Source organism: Aethalodelphis obliquidens, unplaced genomic scaffold, assembly GCF_003676395.1.
Source record: "Aethalodelphis obliquidens isolate GAN/ISIS:26980383/991018 unplaced genomic scaffold, ASM367639v1 scaffold25, whole genome shotgun sequence".
Classification (NCBI taxonomy): domain Eukaryota; kingdom Metazoa; phylum Chordata; class Mammalia; order Artiodactyla; family Delphinidae; genus Aethalodelphis; species Aethalodelphis obliquidens.
The window spans coordinates 23,431,602-23,450,273 of NW_020837969.1; the positions used below are offsets into that span (position 1 = coordinate 23,431,602).

An 18,672-nucleotide genomic window follows, 5' to 3' on the forward strand; every position below is an offset into this window, starting at 1 on the left:
TACCACAATGTGATATGAGAACCATAACTATCACCCCGAAGGGCCACCACAGACCATAAAACAAGCACAGATAAGGAAAATGGGTAGTTTACCATAGAATGATGGAATGACCACAGATTTCCCCAAAAGTCACCACAACTCTTAACCCACATGTGTGACAGCAGCTCTCCTGAGCTCAGCCAGTGATTGGGAGACAGAGGGAGTCTCTGAAAGAAGAACCTCAGGGCCAAGCCCCATCAGGGCTGGGACACAGTCACGTCTTCATCCTTGCTGGAGATGGCATGAGAACATGACGTGCAAACTCCAAGAGGCTAAATACTGATTTACCCTTTTAAAAGCAAGCATTAAAAAATCACATGTAGTGAACCTTTACTGCTTCACCTGCTACCAAGAGGCACACCTTGGGTTCCAACTGTGAAATCCACACACTCAGCAATGCAGCCCAGACCTCGGTCTCCAACAGCATTCCAGACACCACCTGTGGGAGTCAAAGACAAGCTGCCACCCGTCACTGCCAAGAATGGAAAGAAGCAAACTGAACTCACTGACATCTCAGAGCTCCTTCTACAACGATTTTATTATAAATATGCTCTTTTGGAATAAACAAATACTGCATTCAAGACTATCGGCAAACCTGTTCTAAGGTAATGAAAAGGAAAATGGAACCAGGAACCACTTAGAAGTAGAGATAAATAGCAAAGTCACCTGTATGCCATGCTGAGCGCCTTTCCCCCAAGAAGGAGGTTAACAGGGGACATAACATTTCTCATTAGCCCATTAATGAAAATAAGCTTCAAGTTTGGTAATTTGCACTAGTTCTGTAAACTGAACTGCTCCTGTCCTCGGTCCTAAGAAGTAGAATGGGAAGACGGTCAGTCTTCAGATCCCAGCGTCAACAAGGAAGATCTTGACTTTGTAACTCTTTGCTCTCAGACAAAACTGTCCACTACTTGCCAGGAGTGATGTCAGAGTAGTCCTTCAGCACCCCGGCCAAGTGCTCATTGTGAGTTTTAAACCGTCGCTTTTTCTGTGAAGCTGGCTTTTTCCTTCTCTGAATAGGAGCCTACAGGAAAAGGTAAAGAAAGTTAGAAACAATGGCTACTCAGAGCGGTAATATGGGGAGGATTTACAAAAGATGCCCCAAAAACCAGCAGCAAAGAGATGCAGGGTTTGTGACCTTTTTTCTGTTCTGCAGCCCAGCCTCACACACACCAATCCACACAATCCTTGTTCGAAAACACAGACCAGGGCTTTCTGTTACAGTGAAGTGCATACCTCCACCTGGAATAAATGGGCTGGCATGAAAACTAACCAGAACTATTGTAGGCATGAAGTGGGTAAAAAGAGAGACAGTAAATCTCTCTTGTTTTTCATCTCTATTATCAGGTTTAAAATTTTATCCACCATTAATTACCAATAAAACAAAGACCTGAAGCAAATACAGCAAAATATAGAGATATGGGCAAATTGGGAAGTGGATGAACACAGAAAGATTTGTTAAATATTATCCTCTTTTCTTCACTGTATACCTGAAATACTAATATCACATAATATTAACAAACTAAGCAATGACGGGAAACCATGAAGTGCTGCAATCACGCTAATTCTTGGAGATCACTGGCAATAAATTTCCCCTTTTAAAGGAGTCCTAAAACTTCACTGAATAAAACACTAAGCCACAAACAAGTCAAGCTACAAAGGCACGATGGTGGACAGGGAAGGAGGGTGTTAGTGAAATAGTTTTCATCCTGGCTTTGACCCTGGGCTGCAGAGAGCTGGTTAGCTGGTAAAGGAATTCACAGGTCTTCATTCAATTACAAATCCCTCCAATGAGCAGGATTTGGGGGCTATAAAGACAGTAATATCTGGTTCCTAAGGGATCTGAAAGTCAACAAGGATAATTCAGTGTGATCAGGGCTAAGGCAAAGCCAGGCACCGAGACCACCGGGCTCCGGGAGCAAGAGGGGTGGGGGGTGCGGTGAAGACCATAAAGGCCAGAACGATGAAGCAAGCCCCTGGCAGAAACTGGGAGCACAACACGTGGGCACTGCACGCCCTATGGCTGGAGCTTAAGGGCAGGCACTGACTGCCGGGGAGGCTCTCACATACCTGGCGAGCAGCCCCTAAGGGCAAAGAGATCCGTTGGCCCTCAGTACACCAGACGTGATCTGAATGCATCTGACCAAGGTCACAGGATTAGGACACAGAAAAAACTGGAAGGGAGAACTACCTACCTACCTGCTCTTCCGAGAGCTGCACAGGACACAGGCTAACAGTTCAAAGAGCAGAGGATTACATTTTCTTCTAGAGAGTACGTACCACTTTCTTTGGTCCAGATTCCTGCATGGAAGAAATACCCTGTCGCTTCAGATACTCTTCAATTTTCTCCTCATCCATTGAATCCACAGTGACACTCCTCCACAGTTTCTGAAACTCTGTGCCAACAAGACAGTAGTTACTGTACAATAGATGTTTACAAGCTATAACATCTCAGTGTGATCGAAATCAGGCTTCGATATTATCTCCTCTGATCTCAATGAGCACATCTGAGATTTCATTATAAAAACAAAGGAAGACAGGAACATTCAGATGCTGGACACAGCAGCAGAAGGGCCTGGGAGCACGAACTGCATCCCTACAGACCAGATCAGCACTGCTCTATTTTTAGAGCCTGTAAATGAAGGCCATGTGATTGAGCCTCCCAGCTTTCCTGGGAAGAAAGGCAGTTGACCCTCTCCTTTAATCCCAGAAATCAGTTCTCCATTGAAATAGTTCAAATTCCTGATCATCTCTCATGAGCTCAGTATAGCCCACTTCCTCTCCTACAGGAAAAGAGAAACAGGGAGATGAGGAACCAAAGTTTTATACGGAGGAGTTACAACAGCCTATTTGCAAAAAAGGCCTTTTGAAATCAAACAAATGGGGGATGGGTGACTAAGAGGTGATAAAAGTGAGGGGAGGAATACTGAGTAACACTGTCTCACATGCCCTGGAAGACAAAGGAGAAAGGCCCTCCATCCAGCCTACTCCTTGTTCTCAGAGACCCCGGCCCCTTTGCCACACCACCATTTCTGCAACCAAAAGAGATCACAATTGGGACATGTCCAGAATGAAACTCGAATGCATCTTAAATTCTGTCCCTAAAGAGAGGCTCAAATAACCAGGTTTCACTTCATTATTAACATCTACATTCCAACACACAAAAAATGTCTTATGATGGCAAATCATAAGACATTTGTACTCTGGATGGTAAAAGAGGCAAGTTCGCTGGGTGCCCTGAGGCTGGGGGCTGGGCCCCTGCTCACCAGAGACCTCTCTCGCATGTGCATGCGCACGCCCACTCACATTGCAACACCACCTACCCCCATCCCCACCCTCCTCCTTGGCATGGCATCCTGGAGGCCTAATCCAGGTGGCGCCGGCACCGCCCCCTGCCTTACTTTCAGGTAAAAAGTGACAATGGAGAGGGGTCCATTCACAAGCTGTAAACAAAGTAGGCATGAGATACTGTGCTGAACCAGACTGTTCTCCTCTTTCCTATTTCAATACGTATTACAAGAAGCAAATGATGCTCTAACAGCTGGGGCTCCAGTGATACTTAGGAAATCCGTTTTCTGCCACACACGGAAAGGCTTTTGCTGATGGTGACCAAATGCAAAAATGACAATCTACTACAAAGAATTCAACCTGGGCACAAAGTTATTTCAATCCAAAACATCTCTAAATAAAAAAATTTTTAGGGCTTCCCTGGTGGCACAGTGGTTGAGAGTCCGCCTGCCGATGCAGGGGATGCAGGTTCGTGCCCCAGTCCAGGAGGATCCCACATGCCGCAGAGCGGCTGGGCCCGTGAGCCATGGCCGCTGAGCCTGCGCGTCCGGAGCCTGTGCTCTGCAACGGGAGAGGCCACAGCAGTGCGAGGCCCGCGTACCGCAAAAATAAAATTAAAAAGAAAAAAATTTTTTTTTTATTTCTTTCAATACATTAAGAGTTCTTTTTCCTATATGCTCCCTGAACTTTCATCTGCATAGATTACAGAAATCAGTTAGCAGATGACAATCAATTGTTTACATGACTTTCTCAGCCCCTTGAAGGGCTATAAGCTCCTCGGGAGCGGATATTTTTTTTAAGTTTCCTACTATGGTTGGCACTGAATTTAGCACATCCTCAACAATCTGATCACTGAACGTATGTTATTCTCTGGGCATCACAGAGTATCTGTTTTCTTTTTACATTTTTTAAACTTTTTTATTTTAAAATAATTTTACATTAACAGAAGAGTTGCAACATTAGTACACAGAACTCCAGTACAGGTTTTGCCCAGCTTTCCCTAATGTTAACACTGTATATGATCTTAGTAAAATTATCTAAACTAATAATACAAGCCTATTAACTAATCCACAGATCTTATTCACATGTCACCAGTTTTAGCACTTGCATCCTCATCCTGGTCGTCATGGTCCGGCACCACACCTGGGATCCCACTGTGTTTAGCTGCCGTGTCTCCTTGCTCCAGGCTTTAAGTGTGCCCAGTGTCTCCTCATCTCTCAGGACCATGACACTTCTGAGGAGTTTCTGTAGTTATTTTATACAACGGCCCTCAATGTGTGGTTGTCTGCTATTTCCTTGTGATTAAATTGAGGCTATACATTTTGGGCAAGAACATCACAGAGAAGACATTGTGCCCTTCTCAGGACCTAACATCAAGGGTCCATGATGTTCACATGGCTTATTACTGGGGCTGTCAGACGATCACTGGTTAAGGTGGTGTCTGTCAGATTTCTCCACCATGAAGCTATTATTTTTCCCTTTGTAATTAATAAGCACCCTGTGGGGAGATCTACTGAGACTATGCCTAAACACCCTGTTTCTCAGCACACGTTAGCTCACTAATTTCAGCATCCATTGATGGCTCGTGCCTACAACAACTGATCCTTGTGGGTTTGCCTAACGGCATGTTACTTCCGTCATTCCTTTCATGCGTATGGATTAGGATTCTATAAGGAAGACTACTGAATAAATGGATCTGATTCTCGATCCAATCTATCTATTCAATTGTTAACTTAGTATGGATTCATGGATATTTATTTTATTTCATGGATTATAACTCATTACTATCATTATTTATTTTCTTGTTCAAATATCCTGGCTTTGGTCATTGAGTCCCTTCAAATTGTCCCTGGCTCTTTTTGACTTGCTTCCCTTTTTTGTTGTTTGGGGGTTTTTTGAGCATTTTCTTACTTTCTGGTACCAAAACATGTTCCAAGCTCATCTTGCATTTCCCCAAACTTGGAATCAACTCTTCACCAAGGAGTCCTGACTCCTTTTACTGGAGAATGGTATTTCGAAACCAAGATCTAGGCATCCTAGTCTCTTTTTCTAGCAATCACTTTTCTTTTTTTGAAAACAGCAAATGATTAGGGGACATGAAATTTAAAGACAAATGATTTGTTTTAGGAGATTATCTCCAAGTATCATGAAAGTCAGTCAGGCTCTAAATTATAAGGGTAAATAAAATAGGAATTGTTTAAAAATCTGCTGTCTTTTAACAGAAAAGAAAGGCTAGAATTTTAAAACTCAGATTTGACCCTTTCAACTGAAGGGAACCCTGTCCTACTTGAGCTAAGAATGAAAACTGTGTAACAGAAAGTATGCCTGAGAAGGAAAGAAAATAAGCAAATTCATTAATAAGGCTTTGCTTAAGTTCCCAAATAACTCATTCATATTTTGGCTACACCCAGAGCTTTCCTATGAAATACAAAACTAGTAGAATAGTACAGACTGTGGCAAAAGAGGGCCTGGATGTGGAACCCAGTGACACTATTTACTAACTATGTCACATGGGAGAAGTTACTTAACCTCTCTAGCTCAGTTTCCTGACCTGTAAAATTGGGATAATAATATGTATTTCATAAAGATGTGGGTATAAAATGAGTTAATATCTATAAGGCACTGAGAATAATGCCTGCAAAGGAAAAAGCACTATCTATATCTGTCATAGTTACCATCATCCTCTGAGGTCTATCATCTCTTATTTCTGAGTGCTAATGCCTTTAAGGAAGGCAGATGAATCTGGCTGCTTTCAATAAGCATGACTCATCTGAGATTTATCCATGTTGTTGGGCATGTCAGTACTTCGTTCCTTCTTATTGCGAAGCTGTATTCCATTGTAAGGATGTACCACTTGGGGGCGATGAAAGAACTGTTAAAGGACATCTGAGTTGTTTCCATGTTTTGGCTGTTATGAATAAAGCTGATATGTACATGGATTTTGAGTGAACTTGGGTAAAAACCTAAAAGTGGTACGGCTGGGTCATACATACAGTATACGTATTACAGCATACTAATAAATATGACGACCTACACCTCACACTATATGCAAAAATTAATTCAAAATGATCAAAGATCTAAATATAAGAGCTAAAACGGAAACTCTTTGAAGAAAAAACAGAAGTAAATATTGGTGTTGTTGGAATAGGGAATGGTTTCTTAGATATGACAGAAACACAAGCAACAAAAAGACAAATACATAAATTGTACCTCATCAAGATTAAAAACGTTTGTATCTCAAAGCACACCAACAAGAAACTGAAAAGACAACTCATAGAATGGACAATATTCACAAAACATAACTCTTTTAACAGACCTGTATCCAGAATAAAGAACTCTTTAAAATTCTATAATATGACCTTCAAGATGGCAGAGGAGTAAGATGTGGAGATCACCTTCCTCCCCACAAATACACCAAAAATAGATCTACATGTGGCACAACTCCTACAGAACACCTACTGAATGCTGGCAGAAGACCTCATACTTCCTAAAAGGGTGCATAAGGAGAGGGGCACCGCCTAAACAAGCTTCAGAGACGGGCACAAGCCACAGCTATCAGCGTGGACACCAGAGACGGGCATGAAACGCTAAAGTTACTGTTGCAGCCACCAAGAAGCCTGTGTGCAAGCACAGGTTACTATCCACACCTCCCCTCCCGGGAGCCTGTGCAGCCCACCACTGCCAGGGTCCCATGATCCACGGACAACTTCCCCAGAAGAACACAAGGCGCGCCACAGGCTATTGCAGCATCACACTGGCCTCTGCCACCACAGGCTTGCCCTGCATTCCGTATGCCTCCCTCACCCTGGCCTGAGTGAGCCAGAGCCCCCGAATCAGCTGCACCTTTAACCCCGTCCTGTCTGAGCGAAGAACAGATGCCCTCAGGCGACCTACATGCAGAGGCGGGTCAAATCCAAAGCTGAACCCCGGGAGCTGTGCGAACAAACAGGAGAAAGGGAAATCTCTCCGAGCAGCCTCAGGAGCAGCAGATTAAATCTCCACAATCAACTTGCTGTACCCTGCAACTGTGGAATACCTGAATAGACAACGAGTCATCCCAAAACTGAGGCGGTGGACTTTGGGAGCAACTGTAGACTTGGGGTTTGCTTTCTGCATCTAATTTGTTTCTAGTTTTATGTTTATCTTAGTTCAGTATTTAGAGATTATCATTGGTAGATTTGTTTATTTATTTGGGTGCTCTCTTCCTTTTTTTATATATTTTTCTTTTTCTCTTTTTGTGAGTGTGTATGTATATGCTTCTTTGTGTGATTCTGTCTGTATAGGTTTGCTTTTACTATTTGTCCTAGGGTTCTGTGTGTCCAGGTTTTTTTAGTATAGTTTTTAGCACTTGCTATCATTGGTGGATTTATTTGTTTAATTGCTCTTTTTTTAATTATTTTATTTTAATAACTTCTGTTTCTTCCTGTTTTTTCTTTTCTCCCTTTTCTTCTGAGCTGTGTGGCTGACAGGGTCTTGGTGCTCTGGCCAGGTGCCAGGCCTGAGCCTCTGAGGTCAGAAAGCCAAGTTCAGAACACTGGTCCACCAGAGACCTCCTGGCCTCTCATAATATGGGAGAGAGCTCTCCCAGAGATCTCCATCTCAACGCTAAGACCCAGCTCTACTCAACGACCAGCAAGCTCCAGTACTGGACACCCCATGCCAAACAACTAGCAAGACAGGAACACAACCCCACCCATTAGCAGAGAGGCTGCCTAAAATCATACTAAGTTCACAGACACCCCAAAACACACCACCGGACACGGTCCTGCCCACCAGAAAGACAAGATCCAGCCTCATCCACCAGAACACAGGTACCAGTCCCATCCACCAGGAAGCCTACACAACCCACTGAACCAACCTTACCCACTGGGGACAGACACCAAAAACAATGGGAACTATGAACCTGCAGTTTGCAAAAAGCAGACCCCTAACACAGTAAGTTAAGCAAAATGAGAAGACAGAGAAATACACAGCAGATGAAGGAACAAAGTAAAACCAACCAGACCAAACAAATGAAGAGGAAATAGGCAGTCTACCTAAAAAAGAATTCAGAGTAATGATAGTAAAGATGATCCAAAATCTTGGAAACAGAATGGAGAAAATACAAGAAACTCTTAACAAGGACCCAGAAGTACTAAAGAGCAAACAAACAATGATGAACAATAAAATTAAAAATTCTCTAGAAGGAATCAATAGTAGAATAACTGAGGCAGAAGAACGGATAAGTGACCTGGAAGATAAAATAGTGGAAATAACTACTGCAGAGCACAATAAACAAAAAAGAATGAAAAGAATTGAGGACAGTCACAGAGACCTCTGGGACATAAAATGCACCAACATTCAAATTATAAGGGCCCCAGAAGAAGAAGAGAAAAAGAAAGGGACTGAGAAAATATCTGAAGAGATTATAGTTGAAAACTTCCCTAACATGGGAAAGGAAATAGTCAATCAAGTCAGGAAGTGCAGAGAGTCCCATACAGGAAAAATCCAAGGAGAAATACACCAAGAGACATATTAATCAAACTATGAAAAACTAACTACAAAGAAAAAATATTAAAAGCAGCAATGGAAAACCAACAAATAACATATAAGGGAACCCCCAATAGGTTAACAGCTGATCTTTCAGGAGAAACTCTGCAAGCCGGAAGGGAGTGGCAGAATATACTTAAAGTGATGAAAGGGAAAAACCTACAACCAAGATTACTGTACCCAGCAAGGATCTCATTCAGATTCAATGGAGAAATAAAAAGCTTTACAGACAAGCAAAAACTACGAGAATTCAGCACCACAAAACCAGCTTTACAACAAATGCTAAAGGAACTTCTCTAAGCAGGAAACGCAAAAGAAAAAGACCAACAAAAACAAACCCAAATCAATTAAGAAAATGGTAATAGGAACATACATATCACCGAACACCTTATATGTAAATGAATTAAATGCTCCAACCGAAAGACAAAGACTGTTTGAATGGATACAAAAACAAGACATTTAAATATGCTGTCTACAAGAAACCTGCTTCAGACCTAGCGACACATACAGACTGAAAGTGAGGGGATGGAAAAAGATATTCTATGCAAATGGAAATCACAAGAAAGCTGGAGTAGCAATACTCGTATCAGATAAAATACTTTAAAATAAAGAATGTTACAAGAGATAAGGACATGACATAATGATCAAAGGATCAATCCAAGAAGAAAAAAATAACAATTATAAATATTTATGCAGCCAACATAGGAGCACCACAAAACATAAGGCAAATGTTCACAGCCATAAAAGGAGAAATCGACAGTAACACAAAAACAGTGGGGAACTTTAACACCCCACTTACACCAATAGGCAGATCATCCAGACAGAAAATAAATAAGGAAACACAAGCTTTAAATGACACAATAGACCAGATAGACTAAATTGATATTTATAGGACATTCCATCCAAAAACAACTGAATACACTTTCTTCTCAAGTTCTCATGGAACATTCTCCAGGACAGATCATATCTTGGGTCACAAATCAAGCCTTAGTAAATGTAAGAAAACTGAAATCTTATCAAGTATCTTTTCCCACCACAACGCTATGAGACTAGATATCCATTACAGGAAAAAAAACTGTAATAAATACAAACACATGGAGGCTAAACATTATGCTACTAAATAACCAAGTGATCACTGAAGAAATCAAAGAGGAAATCAAAAAATACCTAGAAAAAAATGACAATGACAACCCAAAATCTATGGAATGCAGCAAAAGCAGTTCTAAAAGGGAAGCTGATAGCAATACAATCACACCTCAAGAAACAAGAAAAATCTTAAATAAACAACCTAAACTTACACCTAAAGCAATTACAGAAAGAACAAAAAAACCCAAAGATAGCAGAAGGAAAGAAATCATAAAGATCAGAGCAGAAATAAATGAAAAAGAAATGAAGGAAATGATAGCAAAGATCAATAAAACTAAAATCTGGTTGCTTGAGAAGATAAACAAAATTGATAAACGATTAGCCAGACTCATCAAGAAAAAAAGGGAGAAGACAGAATTAGAAATGAAAAAGGATAAGTACCAACTGACATTGCAGAAATACAAAGGATCATGAGAGATTACCACAAGCAACTATATGCCAGTAAAATGGACAACCTGGAAGAAATGGACAAATTCTTAGAAAAGCACAAAATCCCGAGACTGAACCAGGAAAAAACAGAAAACATAAACAGACCAATCACAAGCACTGAAATTGAAACTGTCATTAAAAATCTTCCAAAACACAAAAGCCCAGGACCAGATGGCTTCACATGTGAATTCTCTCAAACATTTACAGAAGATCTAACACCCATCCTTCTCAAACTCTTCCAAAATATAACAGAGGAAGGGACACTCCCAAACTCATTCTACGAGGCCACTATCCCCGATACCAAAATCAGACAAAGATGTCACAAAGAAAGAAAACTACAGGCCAATATCACTGATGAACATAGATGCAAAAATCCTCAACAAAATACTAGCAAACAGAATCCAACAGCACATTAAAAGGATCATACACCATGATCAAGTGGGGTTTATCCCAGGAAGGCAAGGATTCTTGAATATATGCAAATCAATCAATGCTATAATCACATTAACAAACTGAAGGAAAAAAACCATATGATCATCTCAATAGATGCAGAAAAAGCTTTTGACAAAATTCAACAGCCATTTATGATAAAAACCCTCCAGAAAGTAGGCATAAAGGGAACTTTCCTCAACATAATAAAGGCCATATATGACAAACCCACAGCAAAATGGTTCACAATGGTGAAAAACTGAAACCATTTCCTCTAATATCAGGAAAAAGACAAGGTTGTCCACTATCACAACTATTATTCAACATAGTTTTGGAAGTTTTAGCCACAGCAATCAGAGAAGAAAAAGAAATAAAAGGAATACAAATCAGAAAAGAAGAAGTAAAACGGTCAATGCAGATGACATGATACTATACATAGAGAATCCTAAACATGCCACCAGAACACTACTAGAGCTAATCAATGAATTTGGTAAAGCAGCAGGATACAAAATTAATGAACAGAAATCTCTTGCATTCCTATACACTAATGCTGAAAACTCTGAGAAATTAAGGAAACACTCCCATTTACCACTGCAACAAAAAAAATTAAATACTAGGAATAAACCTACCTAAGGAGACAAAAAGGACCTGTATGCAGAAAACTATAAGACACTGATGAAAGAAATTAAAGATGATACCAACAGATGGAGAGATATACCATGTTCTTGGACTGGAAGAATCAACACTGTGAAAATGACTATACTACGCAAAGCAATAACCAGATTCAATGCAATCCCTATCAAACTACCAATGGCATTTTTCACAGCACTAGAACAAAAAATTTCACAATTTCTAAGAAAACACAAAAGACCCCAAATGGCCAAAGCAATCTTGAGAAAGAAAAATGGAGCTGCAGGAATCAGGCTCCCGGACTTCAGACTATACTACAAAGTGACAATAATCAAAACAATATGGTACTGGAACAAAAAACAGGAATACAGATCAATGGAACAGGACAGAAAGCCCAGAGATAAACCCACGCACATATGGTCACTTTATTTTTGATAAAGGAGGGAAGAATATACAGTGGAGAAAAGGCAGCCTCTTCAATAAGTGGTGCTGGGAAAACTGGACAGCTACCTGTAAAAGAATGAAATTAGAACACTCCCTAACACCATACACAAAAATAAACTCAAAACGGATTAAAGACCTAAATGTAAGACCAAACACTATAAAACTTTTAGAGGAAGACAGAGGCAGAACACTCTATGACATAAATCACAGCAAGAGTCTTTTTTGACCCACCTCCTAGAGAAACGGAAATAAAAACAAAAATAAATGGGACCTAATGAAACTTAACAGCTTTTGCACAGCAAAGGAAACCATAAACAAGATGAAAAGACAACCCTCAAAATGGGAGAAAATATTTGCAAATGAAGCAACTGACAAAGGATTAATATCCAAAATTTACAAGCAGCTCATACAGCTCAATACCAAAAATACAAACACCCCAATCCAAAAATGGGCAGAAGACCTAAATAGATGCTTCTCCAAAGAAGATATACAGATTGCCAGCAAACACATGAAAGGATGCTCAACATCACTAATCATTAGAGAAATGCAAATCAAAACTACAATGAGGTATCACCTCACACCAGTCAGAATGACCATCATCAAAAAATCTACAGACAATAAATGCTGGAGAGGGTGTGGAGAAAAAGGAACCCTCTTGCACTGTTGGTGGGAATGTAAATTGATACAGCCACTATGGAGAACAGTATGGAGGTTCCTTAAAAAACTAAATATAGAAGTGCCATATGCCCCAGCAATCCCAATACTGGGCATATACCCTGAGAAAACCATAATTCAAAGAGTCATGTACCACAATGTTCATTGCAGCTCTATTTACAACAGCCAGGACATGGAAGAAAACTAAGTGTCCACTGACAGATGAATGGATAAAGAAGATGTGGCACATATATACAGTAGAATACTACTCAGCCATAAAAACAAACAAAACTGAGTTATCTGTAGTCAGGTGGATGGACCTAGATTCTGTCATACAGAGTGAAGTAAGCCAGAAAGAGAAAAACGAAGAGCATATGCTAATACATATATATGGAATCTTTAAAAAAAAAAAAGGTTCTGAAGAACCTAGGGACAAGACAGAAATAAAGATGCAGACGTAGAGAATGGACTTGAGGACACGGGGAGGGGGAAGGGTAAGCTGAGACGAAGTGAAAGAGTAGCACTGACATATATACACTACCAAATGTAAAACAGATAGCTAGTGGGAAGCAGCCGCATAGCACAGGGAGATCAACTTGGTACTTTGTGACCACCTAGACGGGTGGGGTAGGGAGGTTGGGAGGGAGATACGAGAGAGAGGGGACATGGGGATATATGTATACATATAGCTGATTCACTTTTTTTTGAATTTTTGAATTTCATTTATTTCTTTATACAGCAGGTTCTTATTAGTTACCCATTTTATACATATTAGTGTATACATGTCAAGCGCGATCTCCCAATTCATCCCATCACCAACCCCCTACCACCACCACCACTTTCCCCCCTTGGTGTCCACACGTTTGTTCTCTACATCTGTGTCTCTATTTCTGCCCTGCAAACCAGTTCATCTGTAACATTTTTCAAGGTTCCACATATATGAGTTAATATACAATATTTGTTGTTCTCTTTCTGACTTACTTCACTCTGTATGACAGTCTCTAAATCCATCCACATCTCTAAAAATGACCTAATTTCATTCCTTTTTATGGCTGAGTAATATTCCATTGTAGATATGTACCACATCTTCTTTATCCATTCGTCTGTCAATGGGCATTTAGGTTGCTTCCATGACCTGGCTATTGTAAATAGTGTTGCAATGAACATTGGGGTGCATGTGTCTTTTTGAATTATGGTTTTCTCTGGGTATATGCCCAGTAGTGGGATTGCTGGGTCATATGGTAGTTCTATTTTTAGTTTTTTAAGGAACCTCCATACTGTTCTCCATAGTGGCTGTATCAATTTACATTCCTACCGAGAGTGCAGGAGGATTCCCTTTTTGCCACACCCTCTCCAGCATTTGTTTGTACATTTTCTGATGATGTCCGTTCTACCTGATGTGAGGTGATACCTCATTGCACTTTTGATTTGCATTTCTCTAATAATTAGTGATGTTGAGCAGCTTTTCATGTGCTTCTTGGCCATATGTATGTCTTCTTTGGAGAAATGTCTATTTAGGTCTTCTGCCCATTTTTCAATTGGGTTGCTTTTTAAATATTGAGCTGCATGAGCTGTTTATACTTTGGAGATTAATCCTTTGTCCATTGATTCATTTGCAAATATTTTCTCCCATTCCGAGGGTTATCTTTTCATCTTGTTTGTAGTTTCCTTTGCTTTGCAAAAGCTTTTAAGTTTCATTAGGTCCCATTTATTTTGTTTTTATTTCATTACTCTAGGAGGTGGATCAAAAAAGATCTTGCTGTGATTTATGTCAAAGAGTGTTCTTCCTATGTTTTCCTCTAAGTTTTATAGTGTCCAGTCTTACATTTAGGTCTCTAATCCATTTTGACTTTATTATTGTGTACAGTGTTAGAGAGTGTTCTAATTTCATTCTTTTACAGGTAGCTGTCCAGTTTTCCCAGCACCACTTATTGAAGAGACTGTTTTTTCTCCTATATCCTTGCCTCCTTTGTCATAGACTAGTTGACCACAGGTGCTTATCTCTGGGCTTTCTATCCTGTTCCATTGATCTATGTTTCTGGTTTTGTGCCAGTACCATATTGTCTTGATTATGGTAGCTTTGTAGTATAGTCTGAAGTCAGGGAGTCTGATTCCTCCAGGTCTGTTTTTTTCCCTCAAGACTGCTTTGGCTATTCGGGTTCTTTTGTGTCTCCATACAAATTTTAAGATTTTTTGTTCTAGGTCTGTAAAAAAAAAAAAAAAAAATGCCACTGGTAATTTGATAGGGATTGCATTGAAATCTGTAGATTGCTTTGGGTAGTATAGTCATTTTCACAATGTTGATTCTTCCAATCCAAGAACATGGTATATCTCTCTATCTGTTGGTATCATCTTTAATTTCTTTCATCAGTGTCTTACTGTTTTCTGCATACAAGTCTTTCATCTCCTTAGGTAGGTTTATTCCTTGGTATTTTATTATTTTTGTTGCAGTGGTAAATGGGAGTGTTTCCTTAATTTCTCTTTCAGAGTTTTCATCATTAGTGTTTAGGAATGCAAGAAATTGCTGTGCATTAATTTTGTATCCTGCTGCTTTACCAGATTCATTGATTAGCTCTAGTAGCGTTCTGGTGGCATGTTTAGGATTCTCTATGTATAGTATCATGTCATCTGCAAACAACGACAGTTTTACTTCTTTTCCAAGTTGGATTCCTTTTATTTTTCTTCTCTGATTGCTGTGGCTAGGACTTCCACAACTATGTTGAATAAGTGGCGAGAGTGGACATCCTTGTCTTATTCCTGGTCTTAGAGGAAATGCTTTCAGTTTTTCACAACTGAGAATGATGTTTGCTGTGGGTTTGTCGTATGTGGCCTTTATCATGTTGAGGTAGGTTACCTCTATGTCCACTTTCTGGAGAGTTTTTATCATAAATGGGTGTTGAATTTTGTCAAAAGCTTTTTCTGCATCTATTGAGATGATCATATGGCTTTTATTCTTCAATTTGTTAATATGGTGTATCACATTGATTGATTTGCATACGTTGAAGAATCCTTGCATCCCTGGGATAAATCCTACTTGATCATAGTGTATGATCCTTTTAATGTGTTGTTGGATTCTGTTTGCTAGTATTCTGCTGAGGATTTTTGCTTCTAAGTTCATCAGTGATATTGGTCTGTAATTTTCTTTTTTTGTAGTATCTTTGTCTGCTTTTGGTATCAGGGTGATGGTGGCCTCAGAGAATGAGTTTGGGAGTGTTCCTTCCTCTGCAATTTTTTGGAAGAGTTTGAGAAGGATGGGTGTTAGCTCTTCTCTAAATGTCTGAAAGAATTCACCTGTGAAGCCACCTGATCCTGGACTTGTTTGTTGGAAGATTTCTAATCACAGTGTCAATTTCATTACTTGTGATTGGTCTGTTGATATTTTGTTTCTTCCTGGTTCAGTCTTGGAAGGTTATACCTTTCTAAGAATTTGTCCATTTCTTCCAGGTTGTCCATTTTATTGGCATAGAGTTGCTTGTAGTAGTCTCTTAGGATGCTTTGTATTTCTGTATGTCTGTTGTAACTTCTCCTTTTTCATTTCTAATTCTATTGAGTCCTCTCCCTCTTTTTCTTGATGAGTCTGGCTAATGGTTTATCAATTTTGTTTATCTTCTCAAAGAACCAGGTTTTAGTTTTATTTATCTTTGCTATTGTTTTCTTTGTTTTTATTTCATTTATTTCTGGTCTGATATTTATGATTTCTTTCCTTCTCCTAACTTTGGGTTTTGTTTGTTCTTCTTTCTCTAGTTCCTTTATGTGTAAGGTTAGAATGTTTGAGATTTTTCTTGTTTCTTGAGGTAGGCTTGTATTGCTATAAACTTCCCTCTTAGAACTGCTTTTGCTGCATCCCATAGGTTTTGGATCGTCATGTTTTCACTGTCATTTGTCTCTAGGTATTTTTTGATTTTCTCTTTGATTTCTTCAATGATCTCTTGGTTATTTATTAATGTATTGTTAAGCCTCCATGTGATTGTGTTTTTTACATTTTTTTCCCTGTAATTCATTTCTACTCTCATAGTGTTGTAGTCAGAAAAGATGCTTGATATGATTTGAATTTTCTTAAATTGACTGAGGCTTGATTTGTGACCCAAGATGTGATCTATCCTGGAGAATGTTCCATGCGAACTTGAGGAGAAAGTGTATTCTGCTGTTTTTGGATGGAATGTCGTATAAATATCAATTATATCTATCTGGTCTATTGTGTCATTTAAAGCTTCTCTTTTCTTATTACTTTTCTGTTTGGATGATCTGTCCATTGGTGTAAGTAAGGTGTTAAAGTCCCCCACTATTACTGTGTCACTGTTGATTTCCTCTTTTATAGCTGTTAGCAGTTGCCTTATGTATCGCTCCTACGTTGGGTGCATATATATTTATAATTGTTATATCTTCTTCTTGGATTGATCCCTTGATCATTATGTAGTGTCCTTGTCTCTTGTAACATTCTTTAAAGTCTATTTTATCTGATAGAAGTATTGCTACTCCAGCTTTCTTTTGATTTCCATTTGCATGGAATATCTTTTTCCATTCCCTCACTTTCAGTCTGTATGTGTCCCTAGGTCTGAAGTGGGTCTCATATATGGGTCTTGCTTTTGTATCCATTCAGTGAGCCTGTGTCTTTTGGTTGGAGCATTTAATCCATTCACGTTTAAGGTAATCATCGGTATGTATGTTCCTATTACCATTTTCTTAGTTGTTACGGGTTTGTTTTTGTAGGTCCTTTTCTTCCCTTGTGTTTCTCACTTAGAGAAGTTCCTTTAGCATTTGCTGTAGAGCTCGTTTGGTGGTGCTGAATTCTCTTAGCTTTTGCTTGTCTGTAAAGCTTTCGATTTTGTTGAATCTGAATGAGATCCTTGCCAGGTAGAGTAATCTTGGTTGTAGGTTCTTCCTTTTCATCACTTTAAATATATCATGCCACTCCCTTCTGGCTTGTAGAGTTTCTGCTGAGAACTCAACTGTTAACGTTATAGGAGTTCCCTTGTACATTATTTGTCGTTTCTCCCTTGCTGCTTTCAATAATTTTTGTCTTTAATTTTTGTCAATTTGATTACTATGTGTCCCGGCGTGTTTCTCCTTGGGTTTCTACTGCCTGGGCCTCTCTGTGCTTCCTGGACTTGGGTGGCTATTTCCTTTCCCATGTTAGGGGAGTGTTCGACTATAATCTCTTCAAATATTTTCTCGGGTCCTTTCTCTCTCTCTTCTCCTTCTGGGACCCCTATAATGCGAATGCTGTTGCATTTAATGTTGTCCCAAAGGTCTCTCAGGCTGTCTTCATTTCTTTTCATTCTTTTTTCTTTATCCTGTTCCACGTCAGTGAATTCCACCATTCTGCCTTCCAGGTCACTTATCCGTTCTTCTGCTATTGATTCCTTCTCGTGCCTTTTTCATTTCAGTTATTGTACTGTTCGTCTTTGTTTGTTCTTTAATTCTTCTAGGTGTTTGTTTGTTTTTTTTTTTCAGTATGCAGGCCTCTCACTGCTGTGGCCTCTCCCGTTCGGAGCACAGGCTTCGGACGCGCAGGCTCAGTGGCCACGAGTCACGGGCCCAGCCGCTCCATGGCATGTGGGATCTTCCCAGACTGGGGCACAAACCCACGTCCCCTGCATCGGCAGGCAGACTCTCAACCATTGTGCCACCAGGAAAGCCCTGTTCTTTAATTGTTCTAGGTCTTTGTTAAACATTTCTTGCAACTTCTTGATCTTTGCCTCCACTCTTTTTCCAAGGTCCTGGATCATCTTCACTATCATTATTCTGAATTCTTTTTCTGGAAGGTTTCCTATCTCCACTTCATTTAGTTGTTTTTCTGGGGGTTTATCTTGTTCCTTCATCTGGTACATAGCCCTCTGCCTTTTTATCTTGTCTATCTTTCTGTGAATGTGGTTTTTGTTCCACAGGATGCAGGATTATAGTTCTTCTTGCTTCTGCTGTCTGCCCTCCTGATTCACTTTGTTATATACAGCAGCAACTAACACAACAATGTAAAGCAATTATACTCCAATAAAGATGTTAAAAAAATAAATAAATAATAAACAAATGATACCTAATTAAACTTAAAAGATTTTGTACAGCCAAGGAAACCACTGACAAAAT

At 39.6% G+C, this 18,672-nt stretch overlaps 1 protein-coding gene across 4 annotated transcripts in view; it reads right to left on the minus strand.

Moving 5' to 3' along the window:
- Positions 1 to 552: 552 nt before the first annotated feature.
- The window catches only part of GTF2E2 (general transcription factor IIE subunit 2), a 74,732-nt gene continuing 56,612 nt past the window's right edge, over positions 553 to 18,672 (minus strand). For all 4 annotated transcript variants that reach the window (XM_027122758.1, XM_027122761.1, XM_027122759.1 and 1 more), the window contains 2 exons: positions 2,320 to 2,435; positions 553 to 1,063 (listed from right to left, as the gene is read on the minus strand). In XM_027122758.1, coding sequence (XP_026978559.1) covers positions 947 to 1,063; positions 2,320 to 2,435 — 233 coding nt within the window. In that variant the 3' untranslated portion in view covers positions 553 to 946. The remainder of the gene's footprint in view (positions 1,064 to 2,319; positions 2,436 to 18,672) is intronic.